This window comes from Populus nigra, chromosome 2 (genome assembly GCF_951802175.1).
Source record: "Populus nigra chromosome 2, ddPopNigr1.1, whole genome shotgun sequence".
NCBI classification, from domain to species: domain Eukaryota; kingdom Viridiplantae; phylum Streptophyta; class Magnoliopsida; order Malpighiales; family Salicaceae; genus Populus; species Populus nigra.
Window position 1 is genome coordinate 40,527,376 of NC_084853.1, and position 20,828 is coordinate 40,548,203.

At 33.1% G+C, this 20,828-nt stretch overlaps 2 protein-coding genes and 1 long non-coding RNA gene across 4 annotated transcripts; 1 reads left to right on the top strand and 2 right to left on the bottom strand.

Moving 5' to 3' along the window:
* Positions 1 to 8,069: 8,069 nt before the first annotated feature.
* Positions 8,070 to 12,478, bottom strand: LOC133683123 (nicotinamide adenine dinucleotide transporter 1, chloroplastic-like). 2 transcript variants are annotated; one of them, XR_009836753.1, is made up of 10 exons: positions 12,063 to 12,478; positions 11,861 to 11,962; positions 11,661 to 11,767; positions 10,935 to 10,983; positions 10,689 to 10,798; positions 9,894 to 9,988; positions 9,713 to 9,801; positions 9,541 to 9,635; positions 8,344 to 8,660; positions 8,070 to 8,270 (listed from the first exon to the last, which is right to left on the bottom strand). XR_009836753.1 is itself a non-coding variant. In XM_062106651.1 (9 exons), exons 1-9 carry the CDS (start codon positions 12,145 to 12,147, stop codon positions 8,424 to 8,426), a joined length of 969 nt encoding a protein of 322 aa, XP_061962635.1. In that variant the 5' UTR covers positions 12,148 to 12,478; the 3' UTR covers positions 8,070 to 8,423. The 2 variants fall into 2 exon arrangements, 1 of the variants encoding a protein (XP_061962635.1); XM_062106651.1 differs by having other exon boundaries at positions 8,070 to 8,660.
* Positions 12,479 to 14,054: 1,576 nt separating this feature from the next.
* On the bottom strand, positions 14,055 to 17,576 carry LOC133681755 (protein DEHYDRATION-INDUCED 19 homolog 6-like). The gene is made up of 5 exons (XM_062104881.1): positions 17,245 to 17,576; positions 16,959 to 17,104; positions 15,983 to 16,061; positions 15,556 to 15,814; positions 14,055 to 14,395 (listed from the first exon to the last, which is right to left on the bottom strand). The coding sequence occupies exons 1-5, from the start codon at positions 17,321 to 17,323 to the stop codon at positions 14,287 to 14,289; spliced, it is 672 nt and encodes a 223-aa protein (XP_061960865.1). The 5' UTR covers positions 17,324 to 17,576; the 3' UTR covers positions 14,055 to 14,286.
* Positions 17,577 to 20,163: 2,587 nt separating this feature from the next.
* On the top strand, positions 20,164 to 20,607 carry LOC133681580 (uncharacterized). The gene is made up of 2 exons (XR_009836536.1): positions 20,164 to 20,200; positions 20,266 to 20,607. It is a non-coding gene; the product is annotated as an uncharacterized LOC133681580 (long non-coding RNA).
* The last annotated feature ends 221 nt before the right edge of the window (positions 20,608 to 20,828 follow it).

The window sequence follows — 20,828 nt, forward strand, 5'->3', positions numbered from 1 at the left end:
GAAAACGGTTGCCAACCAGTTTATGTGGAGTTTCATTTCATCATGATCGAATTAACCAAACGCCGCCTGACATGTCATCACGTTTACTGTATTTGGATCGGAATTCTGTAGCTCTTATCAGTTCAGATCACCTAATGATATTACTCATTACTTCGGCTAAAATTAAGCACGCTGATAGCTTTGTTTTTTTTTTCCTCAAAAATAAAAAAGAATAAAAGAGAAATAAAAAGTGTTACATATCATGTTTAATTTTGTTATCTCTTTTATTTGAATTCTTCCATCAAGACTGTAACGATGCAAAGACGAAGCTGCAAATATTACCGAGTCATGACTCTTCATTGAAGCTTTTTTTATAGATGATGATAAAGTTTTTATTTATTTTAATTATCATAAAATCAAATAAAATTAAATTTCAAAAAACGCAGCATGGCATCGTGCGTCCTGCCTTGCCAGGTGACCTACTAGAAACCGGGTGGCTTCAACGTTCAAAAAATTCAAATGGATGGCTCGGCACCGAACCAGCCAGCTTTGGATTTCTGGTTGAGGCCCACGGGGCGCGGCTTTACTAGGTCCCACTTCACGAGCGATCGACCAGCATTTGATCATAAAGTATTCTATTCTAACAAAGTTATGGTCGTGTAATTAGAAAACACTTGAACTGGCGAATTAGAAACAGCCACGTCAATATAAACACAGTGCTTCCGTTAGGTGGCACATCTCTATTGGATGCTTTTAAAAATATGTTCCGCCAGCTGCAACCTAAGCCCGTGACTTTTACCGTAAGGGGCAAACAATTATGATAAATAAATTATAGAACGATAGGCCTTTCTCCTCCTGTTATTTGAATTTGGAAAAGAAAAGGAGAAAACTTTGTCATTTTAAATAAATAAAATATTATCTTGAATAGGGATTTATAGTTAAAAAATGGATAGAATAATTGAAAAAAACTCTAACAAAATATTTATTAAAAAAAAACTTATTAGACTAGCATGTTTGGAAGTGTGGTTGCGATTGCTTTTCAAAGTATTTTTTACTCAAAAATATATTAAAATAATATTTTTTTTATTTTTAAAATATTATTTTTGACATCAACATGTTAAAATAATTTGAAAACATAAAAAAAATATTAATTTGAAACAAAAAAATAAAAAAAAAATTAAATTTTTTAAAAATACTTTTGAAACATAAAAAATATCTAGCAAAACCCGTTTAAAATATCATCCTCTGGGGCACAAGTTCAATGGAATGTTTGTGTGCATGATACAAGCTGCAAATTCTAGCCAATGAAAAAAAAATACTTTTAGCCAGAGTATTTTTAAAAGTATCTAAAATGGAGAATTTTTTTTTCTATTTTCTTAAACTTTACTCTCTGAATATGAGGAAGATTTTGATTCTTCATCCTAGGAATAATATTTTAAAAAAAGTTGAAGATAAAGGCAAATTAATGTTTTAAAATGGATGACAAAAAGGCAATTGGCAGATATCCAATAAGGATGGATGGATGGATGGATGGATTTGAAAACTTCATACATTCTTGGTATGGGAAAGAAGCAGCTCCCATGTCCATGTATGTGCTAATAAAATGCCTTGTATAGAAATGTCTCCGCCAGAACTGAAAGGTAGCTTTACGGATATTTAAGAGTTTACTGGTAGTTGATTTTTAAAATATTTTTTTATTTTAAAAAAATTAAATTTTAGCAAATTTCTGTTGAGACCATAATCCCAAAAGAATGTCTATATTGGCAAAATATGGAACCAAATCAAGCCGGATTTTCACAGATTTTCTCTCATGTTCACATCATATTATAGTAAAAAATCAGTTTGAAGCCACCGTGATCTCATCGGAAAGATATACAGATGGTCCATACTCCATGCTATCTAGGATCCCAAATGCCCTTTTGGCCAACGCATAATTGTGCAAGCGCCAAACCTCCTTTTTTTTATGTATAAAAAAATTTATTAAATGGAAATTAATTTTATTTCCATAATCATAGTCCTGTATTGTACACAAAAGATGGTTAATTGTTGGACTGTTATTGCAAATGTTGTAGTTAAGCTTGAGGACTTACAATAAGATTATCAATTGCTAATTAAAGCATCAAAGAAGTAATCATCTTTCCTTAATTTGCCTTAATTATCAGCTTCACATGTTTGGTGAACCCACAAATTCGACCCCTGGCTTCTTAAAATGATTATATTCATGAATTACAATGAAGGTGCACATCACTTTCTGGTGCAGGAATGTGCAGATTCATGCCGTGAAGATGGTGAGCCACATCATATAATGGGAGCACATGCATCATCTTATCCACACAACTTAATAAAATGCCCATCTTTTTATTCATTTCCATTTTATTTTCTCGTAGGTTTCGTGTTGTCATTTACATTTTACAAGGTGTATACATTTTCTTGGCCTACAATTCCTTGCTCCTATGAATTAAAATATATTATTGAATTCTGATGGATTTAGTTTAATTAGTCAAATTTTAAATTTATTCTCTAGATATCACTAGTTCGAGTCTCATAAATTTTAAAATTATTGAAAGTTTACATGGTCGTTAACTTCAGAACTCACGGGATTAGTCGAGGTATGCATAAGCTAACCCGAACACCCACATTAATAATATATATATATTATCGAACCACGTTGAATCTTGTATTTTTTTTCTAGTTTCTTTTTTATTATAAAATTCATTAATAATTGCTATAATTTTTTTTATAACAGTTAAGAAACCGGATTTGGCCAAATGTATGATTATATGCATACCGAATGCTGTGTAACTAATAAAGGCACAAAGGTGTACCCAATTTGAGCAATATACAAGCAAGATATATAATAGAAAGAAGAACCACCAACCTCAATTGCCTACCATTTGGTGCCCTTTTTTCTTCTTTTTTTAGTTTGGCCAAAGGGATTTGTTAAGAATGCTTTGGCATCCTCGTAATATTTTTATTTTCATGGGGGCTCCAGCCTCCACAGGGGAAACAGGGGCCCAGTCTGGAAGGCTAAATAACTCCCACCTGTGTGCACTAAACAGAAACAGTGGCTTTTCAAGGGTAACTTTAGGCTTTCCATGGAGGGAATGAGCACAGTAAAAAGAACAAACAGTAGCCATGTCATGGCAAAGTTAAAGGCACCTAGCAATCATTACAATTATTATTCTTTGCTGGCCAGAAGGTCAAAAAATGAAAATATTTATCGCAGGTCCATCTGGAAAGCAAGCACCAGCGAAATCTAACGACAAAACACAGTTAAAAACTACTGAGCGAATGTCATGTAATAAGATTAAGGATATACATATATAAAACAAGCCTTTACACCCAAGAAATGGCGGTTTGTTAAGGAGTCTGCAACAGAGCGCTTCTTGTTTAAGCTTTTGGGGTTAGCCTTAATCAAATACAACGAAAGTGGAAGGTATTAAGAAAGGAAGAGCACAGGAGGAGCATCATAGACTGTTCCTCCTTTTTTCTTGTTTTATAATTATGGGTGGGCCATCCAGCATTCCCAATGAATCATGAAACCATTGCACTCCTTATTCTCTGTTTCTTTTTTTCAGGGCTCTATACTTTTGAACCGACCAAACTATGATGAGTGATGAGAGGGCAGTTCTTTGCAATATCAAAGACTGGCCACCCACCCACATAGAATTCCAAGGTGAAATTAAGGCTTAATTCTGCCCGTTCTTCTACGTGATCTGCTTCATGGAATGTCTTTTATTGAGCTTAGCCGCCTCATTTGTCAAGAGTGTCTTGACCAGCTTTTGATCACATTTAATGGCTCAGCTTTCCTGCTTCGATCAATAACTTAAATTCTGTTTTTCCAACAAAATGGGAAAAACAAGAGAGTTCCCTTGCACGTAGAATGTCAAACAAGGATTTCTTGATTAACCGACTTGACCTCCGGGCTCTAACCCTGTTGCCTTAATGTTCCAATGAGGAGATGAGGCTCATAGGATTCCCTTTTTCAGATAATGAGTTGTCAAATTGTGGGTACTATTCCCTTTATTATTACACTAATAACTGGCACCAAGGAATAGAAATGAGGAGAAGATTTTTCAAATCACGTTCTTTGTTTCAAGTCCTCGAGCTTTTCAGTGGGGTATAACTTTTTAAGGGGCAAATAATTCAGTTCTCTCGCTGGGATAAGGATTTTCCCTCCTAATCTGAATAATGAAGCTTTAATTTGCAAGTAAGCTTTTTAGATAAACCTTTAAACGGGCTATCGTATCAGGAATAGAAACTTTTGAGTGATTAGACACTTGAGTTGTCCAACCAAGCTAGGCGATCCTTTCCTGTTCCCCCCTTCTTTCTTTCTTTGTACTGAGAAAATATACAGAGATCCCTTGATTCAGGCAGCATACAATACCAAAGCTAAAGGTTTCTTTGGCTCTTCCAGCAACCAGCACTAATACCCTGCTGTACATTCCTTCGTTATTTGCCCTGCGACTGGTAAACTGGGAAGAATCCATGCCTGCAAGGCTTGCTCAAAGAAAATTCAAGAGTGCAATTGAACCTAATTCCCAGACCCAGCTTGGTCTCTGTTAATTAGTGTAAAGCCCGCTAACAACGGATCCTTTTGCAGCTCACACAGATATCCAAATTCTGTGTTGGGTTTCACAACTTAAGCCTATGGATGCTAGTAGCCCTCACAGTCAAGATTCTGCCCATTTACAAAGGCAGGCCTACATTTTTTACTAACAATCAACATAACAATAACAAAAGAAAGTCCTGTACTGTTGCTCTAGACCGAGTATCATAGTGGATTAGACATTCTTATATATTGTTTATTGTGGTCAAAACGAAATCATTTTGGATTGTTTGGCATGAAACATCATGGTTTTATTAAACATTTTAAGTGATTTTTTAAAATCTATATTCGATCTAGTCCTTCACACTAGTCGTGTATACACGCTGCGCCGCATGGTTTTTTTTTTAATGGGTTAAAAATAATGTTCAAATAGCACAAATGCTTTTTTAAGAAGGAAAAAAAATAAGATTATATCAAATATGATTTTATTTTAATTAAATGATAAAAAATAGATAATAATAACAAATTGACCAGAATAAATAAATAAATAACAATAACAATATCCTGGAGAAAAATATTTTTATAAAAATATACAAATAATATAACTCAATTCTCAGCCTATTAAACATATAATGATGAAATTGGCTAAAAAGACAAAAAAAAAAACCTAGCTAGAGTCATTTTGAGGTGGTATGACAAACTTGTGACTCAGAGAATAAAGGGTAAGTCAATTCAGGTTAATCCTCTAAACCCGCAGTTCAGGGCATGGGATCATGATAATTTAATAGAAAATAAAATGTAAAAAAATCACAAAACTGAAAAGAAAATAAGTAAAAAAAACAAAAAACGATGTTAATGCGCGTTGGTTTTTCAAACTGGGACCAGAAGCATTAGACCATAAGCACTCTATATGAAAAAATCACAAAATTCAATTTTTAACCAATTAAATATTGAAGGATTAACTTAGAAAAAGAACATTAACTGCACGACAGGATCCAAAACAAAAAATAATAATTAAAAGAATTAGGATTGAAATTGAAATATAAAATAAATTTTATTTTTAATTGAAGTGTGAAGTTGGAAAGAGGAATTAATTGAACAAAAAGACCAAAAAAACAATCAAAAAATAAGGATCAAAATTACAATAATTTTTTTTTTTTATGAAAAGATGAAATTGAAAAGAAAAATCAAGGTCTCCTATAACAAACTGGACCACCAATGCCAACACACGCTACACCACCAAGAAGGGAATACGACAATGCTTCTAATGACATAGTAGAAGGACAATGTTTGATGCTGGGAGGCATTACATGCGTCGCCTGAATGGCTCAGGCACCTCCCACGCATCGAAAAGTGTGCAACATATGCTCCAATCTTTTCTATTCTTTATATTTGGTTAAATATCAAATTACCTTTAAGTTGATACAATAATAATGAAAAAACCATTCTGAAAAGACAAAAAAAAATCCCCTTAACAACAATTTTAATCTTTTTTTATAGATATTTTACTATTTTATTGTGCCTTTTGTTTTTGTTTTTTTAATATCTGGTCAAATAACAAATTTTTTCTTAGCTGAAGTGATAATTGAAAAAAAAAACAATGTAAAAATACGAAACTAACCCTTAATGTCAATTAATTTTTTTTTCCAATGATATTTTAATTGTTTCACTATACATTTAAAATGAAGAAAGATTACTTATCCTGGTTTATTTTGGTAGTAACCATTGAACTTTTTGAAAAAATTTGAATGGTTCCAATAGCCAATACAAGGATTTTTAAGGCTTGTTTGGGAACGTGGTGCAAACCGTGTTCCCTTAAATTTTAATATTTTTTTTTGCTATTTTTTTAAAAAAATTTATATTTTCAAATCGTTTTGATATGCTGATATCAAAAATAATTTTTTTAAAAAAATTATTTTAATGTATTTTTAAACAAAAAGTACTTTGAATCAGAACCGCTACTACAATCTCAAACAGGGTATTTAGTGAGAAGGATAAAATCATCATCAATTTTCTAGTGAACAGTGTCTATAAATCTGTGTCTATAGTATCTTCCCACTTGTTAATTCATGTTTGTAAGGACCATTTCCTAACATTTTTTTTGTTAATGTTTTTTTATTAACGTCGGTGTCCAGGTCAGCTTGTGTGCACCTCGACTAATCCCATGAGTTTTGAAGTTAACAACCATGTAAGTTTACAGTGGGCGTGAAATTTGTGAGACTTGAATTGATAATCTTTAAAAAAATAAACCTAGAATTTGATCAGTTGAACTATACCTCTCGAGCTTATTTTGTTAACTTTTTTTTTTTTTGGTAACCCGGGGTGTCCGGGCCAGCTTACGCGCACCACAACTAATCCCCGGACCCACTGAACACCCTGCAAGCCCAGTAGGCATGTAAGACACCGCGGGGATGACAGGCGTGCACGCTAGGGCTCGATCCCAAGTGACAGAGACAAGGAAACTTGCCTCTGCCGCTGGGCTAGAAGCCCCGGTGCTTATTTTGTTGACTTTTGATTCTATTTATGTAGGAGAGAGGAAAAAACTGAGGAGAAGCAAGGAAAGAGAGAAGATAACAACAGTGGTTCTTTTGAAAATTATCATAGTAAAAAAATGTCAAAGAGGTCGTACGAGTGAGTTGAATAGATTGGTACGTACGAAATACTTATTCATGGCCGAAAAGTGGAGATGGAAGCCGAAATATGTATTCATTTCAAGACTTTACATTCAATTTAAGCCTCTGGTTTGTAATAGAATTTTGAAGTTGGAAACGGGTTTTATGGAGGTTGTGAGGATAAGTTTGAGGTACTTTTTTTTTTCTCGAAAAATGTGGGGAAATCGAAGATTTGTGAATTTTAATTTTAATTCTTTGAAAATTTAATTGAAATTAATAAAATACAAAACCATGATTTGTGAGAGGGCTTTACTTTCGGCTTACAACAACACAGAGGCCTATTACTTGGGACTTTCGGCTTACAACAACACACAGGCCCATTACTTGGGACTTTCTATTTTATTTTATTTATCAATTAAATTCAAATATATAATTGAATTTCAATTAAATTTTATCTCTTTCAAATATATAAATTCAATTTATTTATCAATTAAATTCGAATCAAATACAATAATTGAATATCAATCCATGCTACGCACCATAAGATGTAAGAGCTAACTGGGTTTCTCGCAGTTAATGTACAAAGCTACTGAATACCAAAATAAATATTTTTATCAGAAACAAGACTTGATCCAGGATCGCTATTGTTCACAGCCCTCGAGTGGCATTAATTATGGCCAATTTTCATCTGGCACACACCCATTCGATTGCTTGGTAATCACTGAATAGATTGGCATGTCATTGCAAAGTCCGAGGGCTCCTCAATAAAGACAGCGAGTTCACAATACCAATCACTGTTATCGATATTTCAGCATGATGCAGGAAGTTGTTTCAAGGTTTGTTGCCATCATGCACACACAATGAACAATCTTCATGCAGCATGTTCTTTGGTCACAGGTTATAACTAAGGGGATGCAGCGTGTGAAATCTTTAGTAGACGATGTTAAATGATTTTTGATTATTATTCATAAAAGAATGTTCTGATATGAAAATTTCACAGAGCATCTCGTTTTTATCATCATTATCACTGTCAGTGTAAATTGATATTCACTCCCCCTCTGACAACTTCTTGTTGCAGAATTTCAATGAGGGATGTGGGCATCAATGCATCCAGTTTTTCTAAGAACTACCTGAGACAATCAAGAATACATAAATATAATCTAGAGAAAGGATTATCACAAAGACATCATGACACTGACTGACCTCATCTGCTCTTCCATGTTGCAGTTCAAGGCAATGCGAGCCATATCTATCCATGCAATATTCTCAAATAAGATCCATCTTCACAATGTGTGAGGCTGTGGATCAGGAAGGAAAAGGGTGACAAGAAACCTGTGAATCATCTCAAAGCTAGTGAATGTAATAACAGCAGCGGGGGTTGTTCTAATAAGGTTGGTGGCACAACCACGGTAAAATCCAGGGAGACCCTCTTGTTGAAATACTTTATTTATGCAATCAACCACACCAGAGTAACGCTTTTCTGAGTGGAAGCCTTGTTCTTGAAGCCTTGAGCGTACTACCTACAAAATCATGAGAGAATAAATTAATCTGTAAGAGTTTCCTGTCAACCAAGACAACTAGCTACTAATCCTAGTCAAGCATTTAGTGTCACATAGAAAGTAAGCAAGCAAGAAGCTTACAGGAGTTGGTGCGTGGAGCTGTGGGTTTATAGAGATCCAAGAAAGTTGGTACAAAGTTAATGGCCTGAAGAGGATGTGATTTCTATATGGGCAATAGAGTTATTTGGGATAGCTTTTTCTCAGCAATTCTTTTTTGGTGGCGAAATGAAATAAGGGAATTTTTTAAAGCTGTATCCCATCACTTCACAGGATTTCCAACGGAAGTCCTTAAGCATTGGCATTCAGGGTATTGTTTTTTTGTCAGTGAGCACAATTCTCATATTTACCTATTTCAGGTATCTTTTTAAACTATGTCACAAGCTCATAAAACTAAAACTTAAATGCTAAGTGATTCTTACTACCCGCAAAAGCTTCCGAGGGTAAGAAACAGCATCATAAGATTTTTATTTTAAAGATAAAAGTGACTGCACTCCTCATTACATAATAAGTTTGAATTTTATAACATGCCTATAAACAAAACAATCTCAATAACAATTCTACAATCACAGGCAGCTTCGAAAATACATTTAAAATTTGATTCTGATTGCTAAAAAATGACATGGAACTTCCAATTACAAGCAAGAAGTGTTTCATTATCCAAATTTTTGCACTTTAAAAACACATACAACCCAAAAGAAGACCATCGAAATATTATAGAGCTGCCTGAACCTTAGAGAAGGTGGGGAGCAGTTGAGCATCAAGGACCTTTATATTTTTCATGCTGATTAGTGAACACCGATATATTAACTAATGAAATCAGATTATTTTTTCAAGAACATACCTCATGTGGATATGTCAATGTCGAAGCAAATATTTTGGAGACTGATGAGGCAACAGCAACATCACGTGCACCTAGTTTATCCATTGTGGTATTACCTGGAACAAGAAATTAACTTGAAAAAAATTCTATCCTCTTTGAAATTACAAAGAGAGTAAAACTGGTTATAAATTACCTCGGGTGGCCAAGTACATTTTGATCTTCTCATATGCTGGAAATTGGATGGCAACATGACTAACACCAGCCAATGCAGGCACAAGACCACTGATTGCCACACAAGATATTAAATCTCACCTTCAAACTAAAGACATAAATATCTAACACAATCCAATGATATTCTTTGTAGAATTCAATACCTGTACAACCCACGCATGCCTTCCTCATGAGCTATTCTTCTCAAAGCAGACAGTGTACTCCTATATGGAACGATACCTGCTCTCATTCCTTGAGTCTGCAGAGCAAAAGCAAACAATACTGTGAATGCTGACCTCCTCAGCTCCTTGAAATACGCATGCATCCACTCATCTTCCCAGCTAGTGGCCTACTAAAGGATTCTATGTTCAATTTATTTCTTCTCCTATCTTTCCACTTTCCACACCAGAACAAGCCATTTACATGTATAGAAGATTTAATTATCATTACCTTGTACAATGCACAAATTTCAAGGTCATGACTTAAGTACACATTGCATAAACATATCATATAAAATAAATAAAAAATATAATAATAATCACAAGCAACTAAATTAACAAGAAGAAGAAAAGGAACTCCTAAGCACATCAATCTAGCTAATGCTACCTGGTTTCACAAAGGCAAATGCATTGTTGTTGACTGGACAAGTAGGATATCTTACTCTCGGAAAATAATAACAAATGTGAACTCGAGAGGAGGTCCTCCCCTCTCCATCATGTGAGCTCACACTTGGCCCATCCTCGAATGTGCATCATGGCTGTGGGCATGGCATGTTCATCATGTAAACAAACAAAAAGCTTGACTCAAATGAGCTATATGCATCATGCTAATGATACAAGGTGTAAAAAAAGGAAACCTGGTCTAAATATTCTTTAGATGCTTCAATTGGTGAGTGCTAGGTTAATTAGTATCTTTTTTACAATTACAGACAAAATAAGACATGAACTAAACAAACGCACTTGAAGTCTTGTCTTTACAACCCAAAGAGGATTTGTGAAAATAGTTGTTGCCGCTCCAGCACCAGAAGCAGCTATCATGTTAGCACCTATTGAAAGGTGATGACTTTCATCTACACAAACAACACAATCACGAGCTCATTAACACTAAAAAAAGGTAACTTAACAAAAAACTATGCCACAGGGAAAAAAGAAAGCAACAATCAAGTTTTGCTTTACCACCCGTAAAGGTAGCAAATCAGCACTAACCACTGGAACAAAGAAAGCTTTTGAACTGTTCATATATAGTAAAATAAACCTGCAAAAATTATAAAATTATGTCATTCAGCAGAAGAAAATTCAAAGAAGCATGCTCTGCAAAAAAAGGAAGTCTTCAAAAGCTGGGGGAAATGAGAAAAGAGAATCAAAGATTATAAATTTGACCAAGTACATTTCATTATATTAAAAACTCAACCTGCGGCCTCAGTTCTCACTAGTGATTACTTATTCTGAGGATAGAGAACCAAGTCAATGAAGGACCTAAAAGATCCAACACATGGTGGCACTAAAAATAGCTTGTGCTATAGCACTGAATTCACCAAATGATTTATGGATTGAGGAGAACGACAAGTTAATCATTGTTTATTCAATCTTGTGAGTGGATTATTTTCTTCTTTCATCATTTTCGCTCAATATGTTTCTACAATTCAAGCATCTTACAAGAAGGCAAACAAAGTTAATTGCATAATAACAGAGTTTATAGGTGTTTTTTGCCCCCATATTCTCATAAGCAAGCTCTGAACTACACTTGCAAACATTATCACACACTCCGCACAAACTAAAATGTAAATTCAAGTCAAGTGCTTTAGTTTTACACCGATAAATAAATGTTGTAATGTACAAAGCAAAAGTCAGAAACAAAATCACTATTCTTGAAATTTATGTTTATAAGAAATGAGCAGGCAACTAAATTGAGCACGTAATACTACAACTTACAGCCCAATTAGGAAGCAATGCTAGCACAGTTGGAGCAAGCCCCCGGTACATGCCGCGCAGCCCCTCCCTCCGAAATATTTGTTCCAAACTACCAACTATAAGACTCCCTGACCAAAATTAAAAACACTCTGTAATTCATAAGCAAATTACACGGAACCTGCAAAGAAGCTAATTTTTTTTTTCTTAAAAAAAAATCTAACCTTTAATACTACTAGTAGCAACATCGTACTTAGGCAGACCATGGACCTGGAACCTGGTCTTGATAACATCTAAAGGACACACAAATGTAGCAGCAATAACTCCTGCACCCAAATTAAAGAATAATAATAAAAAGAAGAACATCAATGTTTCAAGTAATTGATCTAAGCTGGAGAAAAAAAATAAAGAAAAAAGGGATAGTACCTGCAGCAGCACCAGCGCCGGCGTTGCAGAGAAGACATTGCTTGGGATTAGTAGGGGCATGAGCATGAGAATCGGTGGCGGGCATTTCTTGTAAAAAGAAGAAAAAAGCAGAGACTTGAGAAACAGAAAGAAAACAAAGAATCCTCTCTCGAGAGGGAGTTTGCAGACAGGCAGAGTCGCATGGCCAGAAGATGATCCTCTGTTTTGTTTGCTTCTCGAATCCGTCCGGCTCTGTTAGAGTTTTGCCTAATAATTTTGACAAAAACTCGCTTCAGCTCTCTCCTCTTTAAAGGAGCTAAGAAATCGAAGTAGAGGGTAGGTGTCGATAGGGTTGAGGGAAGAACATCTCCCTTGTATTGGAGGAAGAGATAGCGAGAGATTCAATTCACTGTGTGTGTGTCTGTGTGATTTTTATTTTATGGACTAATAAAGAAATCTGTTTCTGTGGTCTAAGCTCTATTTGATTGGCCTATCATCTCTCAGCCGGACGTTTCGCCGCACCTGGGTCCCACTTTCTCTGACTGTTTTTATTTTTTATTTAAACTAGGTTATAATTTTCATACTCGTCATTATATATAGCTTTGCACTGACCTCGTCAAAAATAATAAAAAATAAGAAAAGGAGAAAAAGTTTTTGGCTGCTGGTTAATATCTGTTTTCTTTTTTATTTTTTCGGGAATTAAATTTTTTATATATTTTATTTCTTTACATAGTATTATTATAATTTTAAAAAAACATCATAATACAATCCAAGTTCTCCTAAATTTTATAAACTAGTTATTAAATTAAAAAATTTAAGTAATAATTATTATTTATTAAATATTAATTAATTTAATTAAATATATGTATAAACATTTAATTTATAATTAAAAAATTTTTATACCAAAAAGTACTTTGAAGAACTTACATATTTATTTTTTTACTATTTTTTTTTTAATTCTTCTCTTAACAAAAGGCGTCAAATAAACCTGAATATTCAATTTTTTTACTTGGAAAAACAAAATCCGGCCCATTACGAATTGCGGTCGAATAGGCAGTCAAAATGAATAGTCGTTGAATGGCGTCGAAGCGAGAATATCATAAAAAGACTATGATATCATAACATGCAGGTACATACAGATCGATACACGGCATTTCATGACCCGGCCTGTCCCATATTATTAAAAGATTTTTGTACGGTATGCAGTGATCAAGAGAGTGATGAAAGACACTGCTTCTCTGCGCAATATGCAGAGCTGATTGCCAGCTCTTGTGGAATGCCACAGAGCTCTCGGCTCCCGCTGCATCAAATTCCAGTGAAGATAAAGGGGGTGATATCTTGGAGTCTGCTCATAGAGCTTCAAGACCTGGTGTGCCTAAACTGAAGAACAAGCGGCAATTATAAAAAGTAATCAAATTCTGCTCCCCACAAAAAGTCTCGTGGTGATGAGGAAGGTATGGCAATTACTCATTTTCTGTGTGGGGGAGGATGAACCTAAAAGCATCGTATAAAGTTTGAAATTGGAAGGTCTTTTGGCCGCAGTTTACAGGAGGAGGGGCAAAGACCCCTCAGCCAGCAGACTGGGTGAATGCAGCAAAGCAAGTACTCGCTTCAGTTTCTCAGTATTTTGAACCTCTCCATTCTAAAGTAGAAGTGTTTTATTTTTTTCTTCGTTTGAGGGGAATGAGTTATTTTCTAACTAAATGGGTGTTTGCTGAAATGGAGTAATCGCTTGGGTGCTCCATCAGGCCGTCTCTGAGCTTTTACCGGCTTCTTCCTCACTAATCTCCTTAAAATAATATATATTTTTTTATTTTAAAAAAATTATTTTTAATATTAGCATATCAAAATTATCTAAAAACACTTAAAAACATATTAATTTAAAATAAAAATAAAAAACATCAATTTTTTTCAAAATCAGTTTTATAACACAAAAACAAACAAAATACCCATACCCAGCAAATTCAAACCCATGTAGGCTAAAGTGCACAATATTTGAATTTGAAACGTTGCTAGAAGAATAACCCTAAATTTCAATTAAGCACAAGGAGCTTTGAAAATTAAAGTACATAAAATTCTGGCTCCGATCTGGCCTTACGGATTCCATACAATTGTGGGATACAATTCAGTGCTGCATCTAATCTAGCTCTCTTGGTCAAGGTATATTCAACATAGACAGCATTGAAAATAGACTTGTTTTGTTATAATCTCAAGTTGACATCAACAACGCTTATATCATGTTTCATCATAGGCCATCATCGAATATGGTGGACAATAACAGTCCCTGTACGAACTCACTTCTCTTTGCCTTCTCCATGTGTTCCTCATCCGACAAAGGTGATATGTGATCATTCCTGCAATCATAAAAATACTAACGGAGTTGGTATTGCAAGAAAACGATAGAGTAGCAGTATTGATATGGACGACCTTTGCTGAATCATGATCCTCATCCTATTCTATCTTACAAGAAAGTATGAAAACGTGCAAAATATCATACAGCATAAGACAATAAATCAAGCAACAGGAACTTCAAGATTGCATTGAGCTTGGAATCAGGCGTAGGGCTTTCTTGTTCATCATGATGGCCACTTGGATAATGTCCCCCCCCTTCCTATTTTGGAATGTTTGATTACAACCTCACAAGAGTTCAGTTTTATTCTACAGAAAATCCATGCGCTTGCTATAATGATGGTGGTGCGACCCTATCATATGGCTCTCCCATCATTTTTAAAATGTCATATGCATCCAACTCTTCTTCTCATCATTGTTCACTAACAAATTAGCACTAATTTGCACTTGTAACATTGGAAATGCTGTGACCCACCAATCACTTATATCACCCTTTCCAACATGAATGAAACCCTCTTAATTGAATTGAATTGAATTCAAAAATTTTAATGAAATCTCATGTTTAGAATCCTTTAAGTGTTAAGAATTAAATTCCAAATGGAACTCAATCTCTAAAAATACTACAAAAGTAAATTAGAGGTCAACCCCTATGATTTATAATTCCAAAAAGAAAAAATTTAATATTACATCTAACTTTTCCAAAATACCCATGAAGAAATAAGATGAAGATAATGAGGGTAATATAGGAAACAAAATGAGTTAAATTTTATCTTTTCCGAAAATATAAATTCAACTTATTTATCAATTGAATTTAAGTCAAACACTATAGTTGAATTTGGTTCCAAACAACCTATTCATATCACATCAAAATTAATTCAGCTAAAAACTTAAGAAAAGCTTTGCGGATCCTAACATCATGGCCCCAAACAGAGAGCGGGACACATTTTTTTCACCATTTTCAAATTCTCTCTTTCCACACTTTGACTTCACTATTTAAGCTAACCTTGTGTATATTCTTTCAACCATCCGTGAACTGCCATGCATTTTTTTTTACCTTACCAAATAACAAGTACTTTGATTTTTTTTTTCCAAAGACAAAATAATAATAGGAACAAACATTAGCACACATGTGACTGATGTCATAAAGCATAACCAAACAACTAACCTTTCCAACAGTTTCTCATCTGAACTTTTCTCTTCTATGGTTGCTTTACTTGAACAACTAGGCTGTACACTATCATACTTCTCAGCAGGGGATACATTGCAAAGAAATGACAATAATGGATCAGGTGCCAAGTTGGAGGAAGAAACCACCGAGGATGATCCGCTAAGTAATGATTGCAAATACCCATCCTCTAAGTCCTTCTTCAGAAAAGAATAATTTGAGTGTGATTCTACTCTCCCAAGTTTCAATTTTTGCAAACTGTAATTTATAATCAAGGATGTAGACATGGCCTCAAGTCTAAATAAAAGAACTAAGAGCAATTCAACTGACTGTAAAAGGACAAGATGCAGTAAGCAAAATGGAAAGTAGATATCAAGTAAATGAGGTGAGAAGATGAATAATTTATAATAATCAAACAAAAAGGATATCTTGTGAATGGTTCGATGTTCTGTTGTTATGTGATCAACCATATCCATTCCCACCTTGGTGAAACAAACAGGGCATACCTGCAAACACATATTGGTGATTATGAGCAAATTGTACTTCAAGACTTGTATATCAAGCTTGACTAGGCCAATGCGAAAAGATCCTCATTTTACAGATGGTAGTACGTATTAAATGAACCTCATACATGCATAACAGATCACTTACTCCCCCTCTTTTCTCTTAACAAAACAAATTGATATCAGTTCAACAGATTCATCCAGATGTATTTTCTCATTTCGGGTATTACCTCAACAGAATCAAGATAAATTCGTAATTCAAAAAAACGCGATCCATTATATCAGTGCAATAGAAATGAAGTGAAAGGAGATAGCCTAATCCAAATGAGAATGTTCATGTGCAGAAACTTGAATAACAAATCATGCATTAGTAAGAAGCTTGAGACCCTGTTGAATAAAAATGCAATTTTCAAGGAAGATTAATGTCAACACTTACAGTTCATGAGCTTATGGTATATAAGACGGAAAGACTTCCAAGAAGAAATAGGATTCAATATCAAACTAGTAGAAATAGGTATTATGATTCTTTACAATAACCCTTTCCGTTTTTATCCACAAAAACAAAAGTAGAAATAGGATTCAATATCAAACTAGTTCAACAACTCTTTAATAAAAAGCACATGGCCCAGATTACAAACGCTTAAAAGCTAAGTACGAAAGGCATTGAATAGATATAAACCAAACTTTTTCACCCGTAGCTACTGTTAAAAAGAGAAAGATGGCCAATTAATGAAACCGTAAACCGATCCCTCTTGATTCAATAGGTTCTACTCAGCAGTCAATATAGAGCAACGAAAAGCATTAAATGGTTACCCAGCGCAAGCAGTCAATATAAGGCAGCTACACAATAAATAAAAGGAACGTGATATTTTTAAAGAGTAGAAATGTAAAGTAAAATACCCCTGACTTGGCTTCTAAATAATGTTCTTCATCGATATGGAAGCACAATTCAACTAAATCAAAATCATCTGTACAATAAGGACACGGATACTCCGTCCTTAAATCATCATCTTCTTCTTCTATATCTTCAAAATCAATACAAAGATCTGTTTCAACAACAACCCACCTTTTATAATTAACAAAAGTAAAAAAAAAACCCTAAAAGAGAAAAAAAGAAGAAGACAACAAGAGGAAAAAACCAAACAGATATAAAAATGATAGAAGAAAAAATGGATCTTAAACATACCAGAAAGAGACTTGAGAGCAGATTGATAGCTTCTTGAAGAAGAAGTGGAGAGACCAAAGCTCCATGTATCATCTTCCATTTTAATTTAATAATCAGTTGAATAAAAATCAATTAACTTTCTGTCTTTCTTTTTATTGCAGATTTCTTGATTTTCTATCTGTGGAAAAAAAGAGTAGCAGTAGAGCAGTAGATCAGTAGAGCAGGAGCAGCGAGCAGCAGCCTAAGAAGAAGATGAAGACGAAGAAGGCAAGTGAAAGTTTCAGAGAAAAGACGGAGGTGATGCTGATTAATAAATAGATTCTCAAGGACACGAATTCCGATTTATCAAATTACCCTCGGCCTTCCGTTTATTATCACAAAAAACTACGCTCAGCCCTCAACCACCTATTTATCTTGTTGAGGTCGTTTAGACCGACAAGACAGTGGACTTCTTCCACGCTGGTATATTATATGACTTTCTAGTCCCTAAAAGGTTTGATGCTATGTTTCGAAAAATTTACTTGTTAATTAAGTTCTGTCTTGTGGGCCTGTGCTAACCGACCTAGGTTGTCTGGTCTTCTTCGGTTTTTTATTTTATTACCTCTGCCTTCTATTTTTTTTACAGTGATTATGTTTGATTTTTAAATGTTTTTTTATTTGAAAATATATTAAATTAATATTTATTTTATTTTTAAATTTTTTTTTGATATTAATATATTAAAATGATGTAAAATTATATAAAAAAATTAAAGTAGGTTTTTTGAAAAAAAAATAAAAAATATTTTTTAAATACAAAAATAAACACAATCTAAAAATATTATCTTTTAAATTAGTAAAATACTTCATCAATTACAATTTAGAGTTAAGACCCTTCTGATTTGTTGAGCTTGATTGATTTGATAGGGGTTTCCATGCATACATTAGTCTATTCGAAATGGATTGGAAAATAGTTTTAAAATTCAGTCTGGTATAACATATTGATTCAGGATTCAGCCAATTCAAAGCTAAAATAAAATTAAGTTGAAAAAAAAATAAAAAAAAATCCTGATATGACCTGGTAGGTTGACCCTGTTCTAACCCGTTGACTTTTATTTTTTTACTAAAACAACATCATTTTAATTTTAGAAAAAAATTAACCCGGACAAGCTGGTCAAAATCTAAAACCCGAGACTTAGACCAAGCTGGTCTAAAAACTATGAATTGAGACATTCCTTCAAGTATTGGATTTTCTTCTCTATATTTTTTTAGAACATCTCAAAACGTATACAGAAATTCTAAATCATATCCCTTCATCAAGTTTGTTAAGAATAACTAATTGAAGTGGTTAAAAATCTGCTGGTTTCATCTCCAAATTGATTTTAAAACAAATCTGAAATCATTCCTCAACTATATGACATACTAGTAAATTAACCCCAAATGTGATAGATTTGTTGGACATTAAACGATAGTTTGATTGAGGATTTTTGACATGTTGAGATAAAATTGAAAAAAAAAAACGATAATTATTTTATATTTAAAGGATTACTTCGAGGTTTGTTTAGGATTTATTTATAATCAACTTCACAATATATTTATAAGACTATGCATAACATGGTTTAACATGGTGTGTTAATTAGATGATTCATCGATTGAGATCTAACTTGGACAATGTTAATAAAAAGAACTTGTTTTTTATTTTATTTTATTACTAAAATAATGTTATTTTTTCTAAATCTTAAAGGCATTTTAAGTTTTGGTACCTGCCAAACTAATTTTTTAATTGAAGATAAAGGAGCATATGTAGAGCACACATGCTTTTTAATCCTCTCCGCTCTGATTGGTGAATTTGGATAACATCGAAGTTCAAGAATTGTTTTTACATTCAAGACCAAATTGAAAATAAGCGTATAATTTAGGTTCTAGTTTTACTGTTACTGTCGAAGAAGAAAATGAATGGAGCAAAGCACGTGAAGGCTAGCTAAAGCTGTATTTGTTTTTTGAAAACTGGTTTTAGGGAAATTATTTTTTAAATTTTTTTGTGTTTATTTGCTATTAGAAAAAATAATCAACGAAAAATACTTTCCAGTCAAAAGAAAATTTGGCTTGGTTTTCAGGAAAATATTTTTCTTTTATTTTAGACGGAAAACACTTTCTGAAAGTTATGAAAAATTTAGAAATGTCATGTTATTTGCTGATTATATCAAATTTGGTCTTCAAACTTTTAATTGCTATATATATTTTGTTTTGAATATTTTTTTTTCAATTTCATTCATTAGAATTTAATTTTTATATTAATTTTGGTCTTTATTTTTATAATTGTTATTTGTTTTTTCCTTATTATTTTTTAATTGAAATTTTTTATCTATCAAATTTGGTCCTCATTCTTTTGATTGTTACTTATTTTATTTAAAATAATTTATGAAATGTTAATTATTATTATTTTAATTTCTTCATCTTTTATTTTTTTTATTTTTTAAATTTTATCTTTATTATTTTGATTATTATTTATTTTATTTGAGATAATTTATGAAATTATTATTTTTTCAATTTTATTCCCATTCAAATTTTTAATTTGTAAGATTTGTTTCTCATTATTTTAATACACTTGAAAAAAATAAAATATTAATAAGTTATTTTCTAGCTTATTTTTCATAATATAAGCAAACACTGGAAAGTATTTTTCAATATATTTTTCATTACGCTACCAAACATCAAAAAATAATTTACTTTTTTTAAATTTACTTTTCAAAAGAAAACTACTTTCCAGTAAATAAACATGGCTTAAATTAAAAAAAAAAAAAAAGAAGAAGAAGAGGGGGATTGGGGGCTCAGATAAGCCTAAATCACGAGCAAAGCCCACCCAAACACCAGCCCAGTCGTGATCCAGAAAAACGAGCAAAGCCCACCCAAAGCTAGCTTTGATTGGTTGAGAAAGCAATTCAAAGCTCCTCCGTCGTTACCCAAAAAGACTCCTCTTTCCAGTTCCTTCCACTTCCAGGTAACTATCTCATCTCTTTCTAATAAATTCAATTTGATCGATTTCTATAAAAAATTGAATTTCAGTGCAGTAGCGATGCTTTTACTATAGGTCTGCCGCCGGTCTGGGTGGATGACTATGAGGAAGTATCTGTAAAATTTCAAAGAATTCGAACCAAAATGGGCGAGTTAGTTAAGGCGCACGCGAGAGCGTTGATGCCAATCGAATGATTGAAGTTCTTACTCGAGAGATTACGGATTTATTGAGAAATTCCGTGACAAGTTAAAGAAAAATTATGCATGGGAGTCTACTGAGGAATATATTGACTTTATATGATTTTATATGTTTATAATTTTAAATATGTATAAACTTTAGATTTTTGTTGTATCAGCATGTTTTTGTAATGATAAATTAAATATATTTACTCATTAGTTTAATATATATATTTATAAACTTTGATTTAAAATTGAAAGGCTTTAGATATATATATATATATATATATATATATATATATATATTGTACTTTGACTAGTTTATCTTGTGAGAAAGAAAATTAACAATGAAAATAATAATATAAATTAATTGTGAAATAGGATTTTAGCATTTTTAAAATTCAAGATAGTTTAAAGTTATATTTTATCTTTTAAAA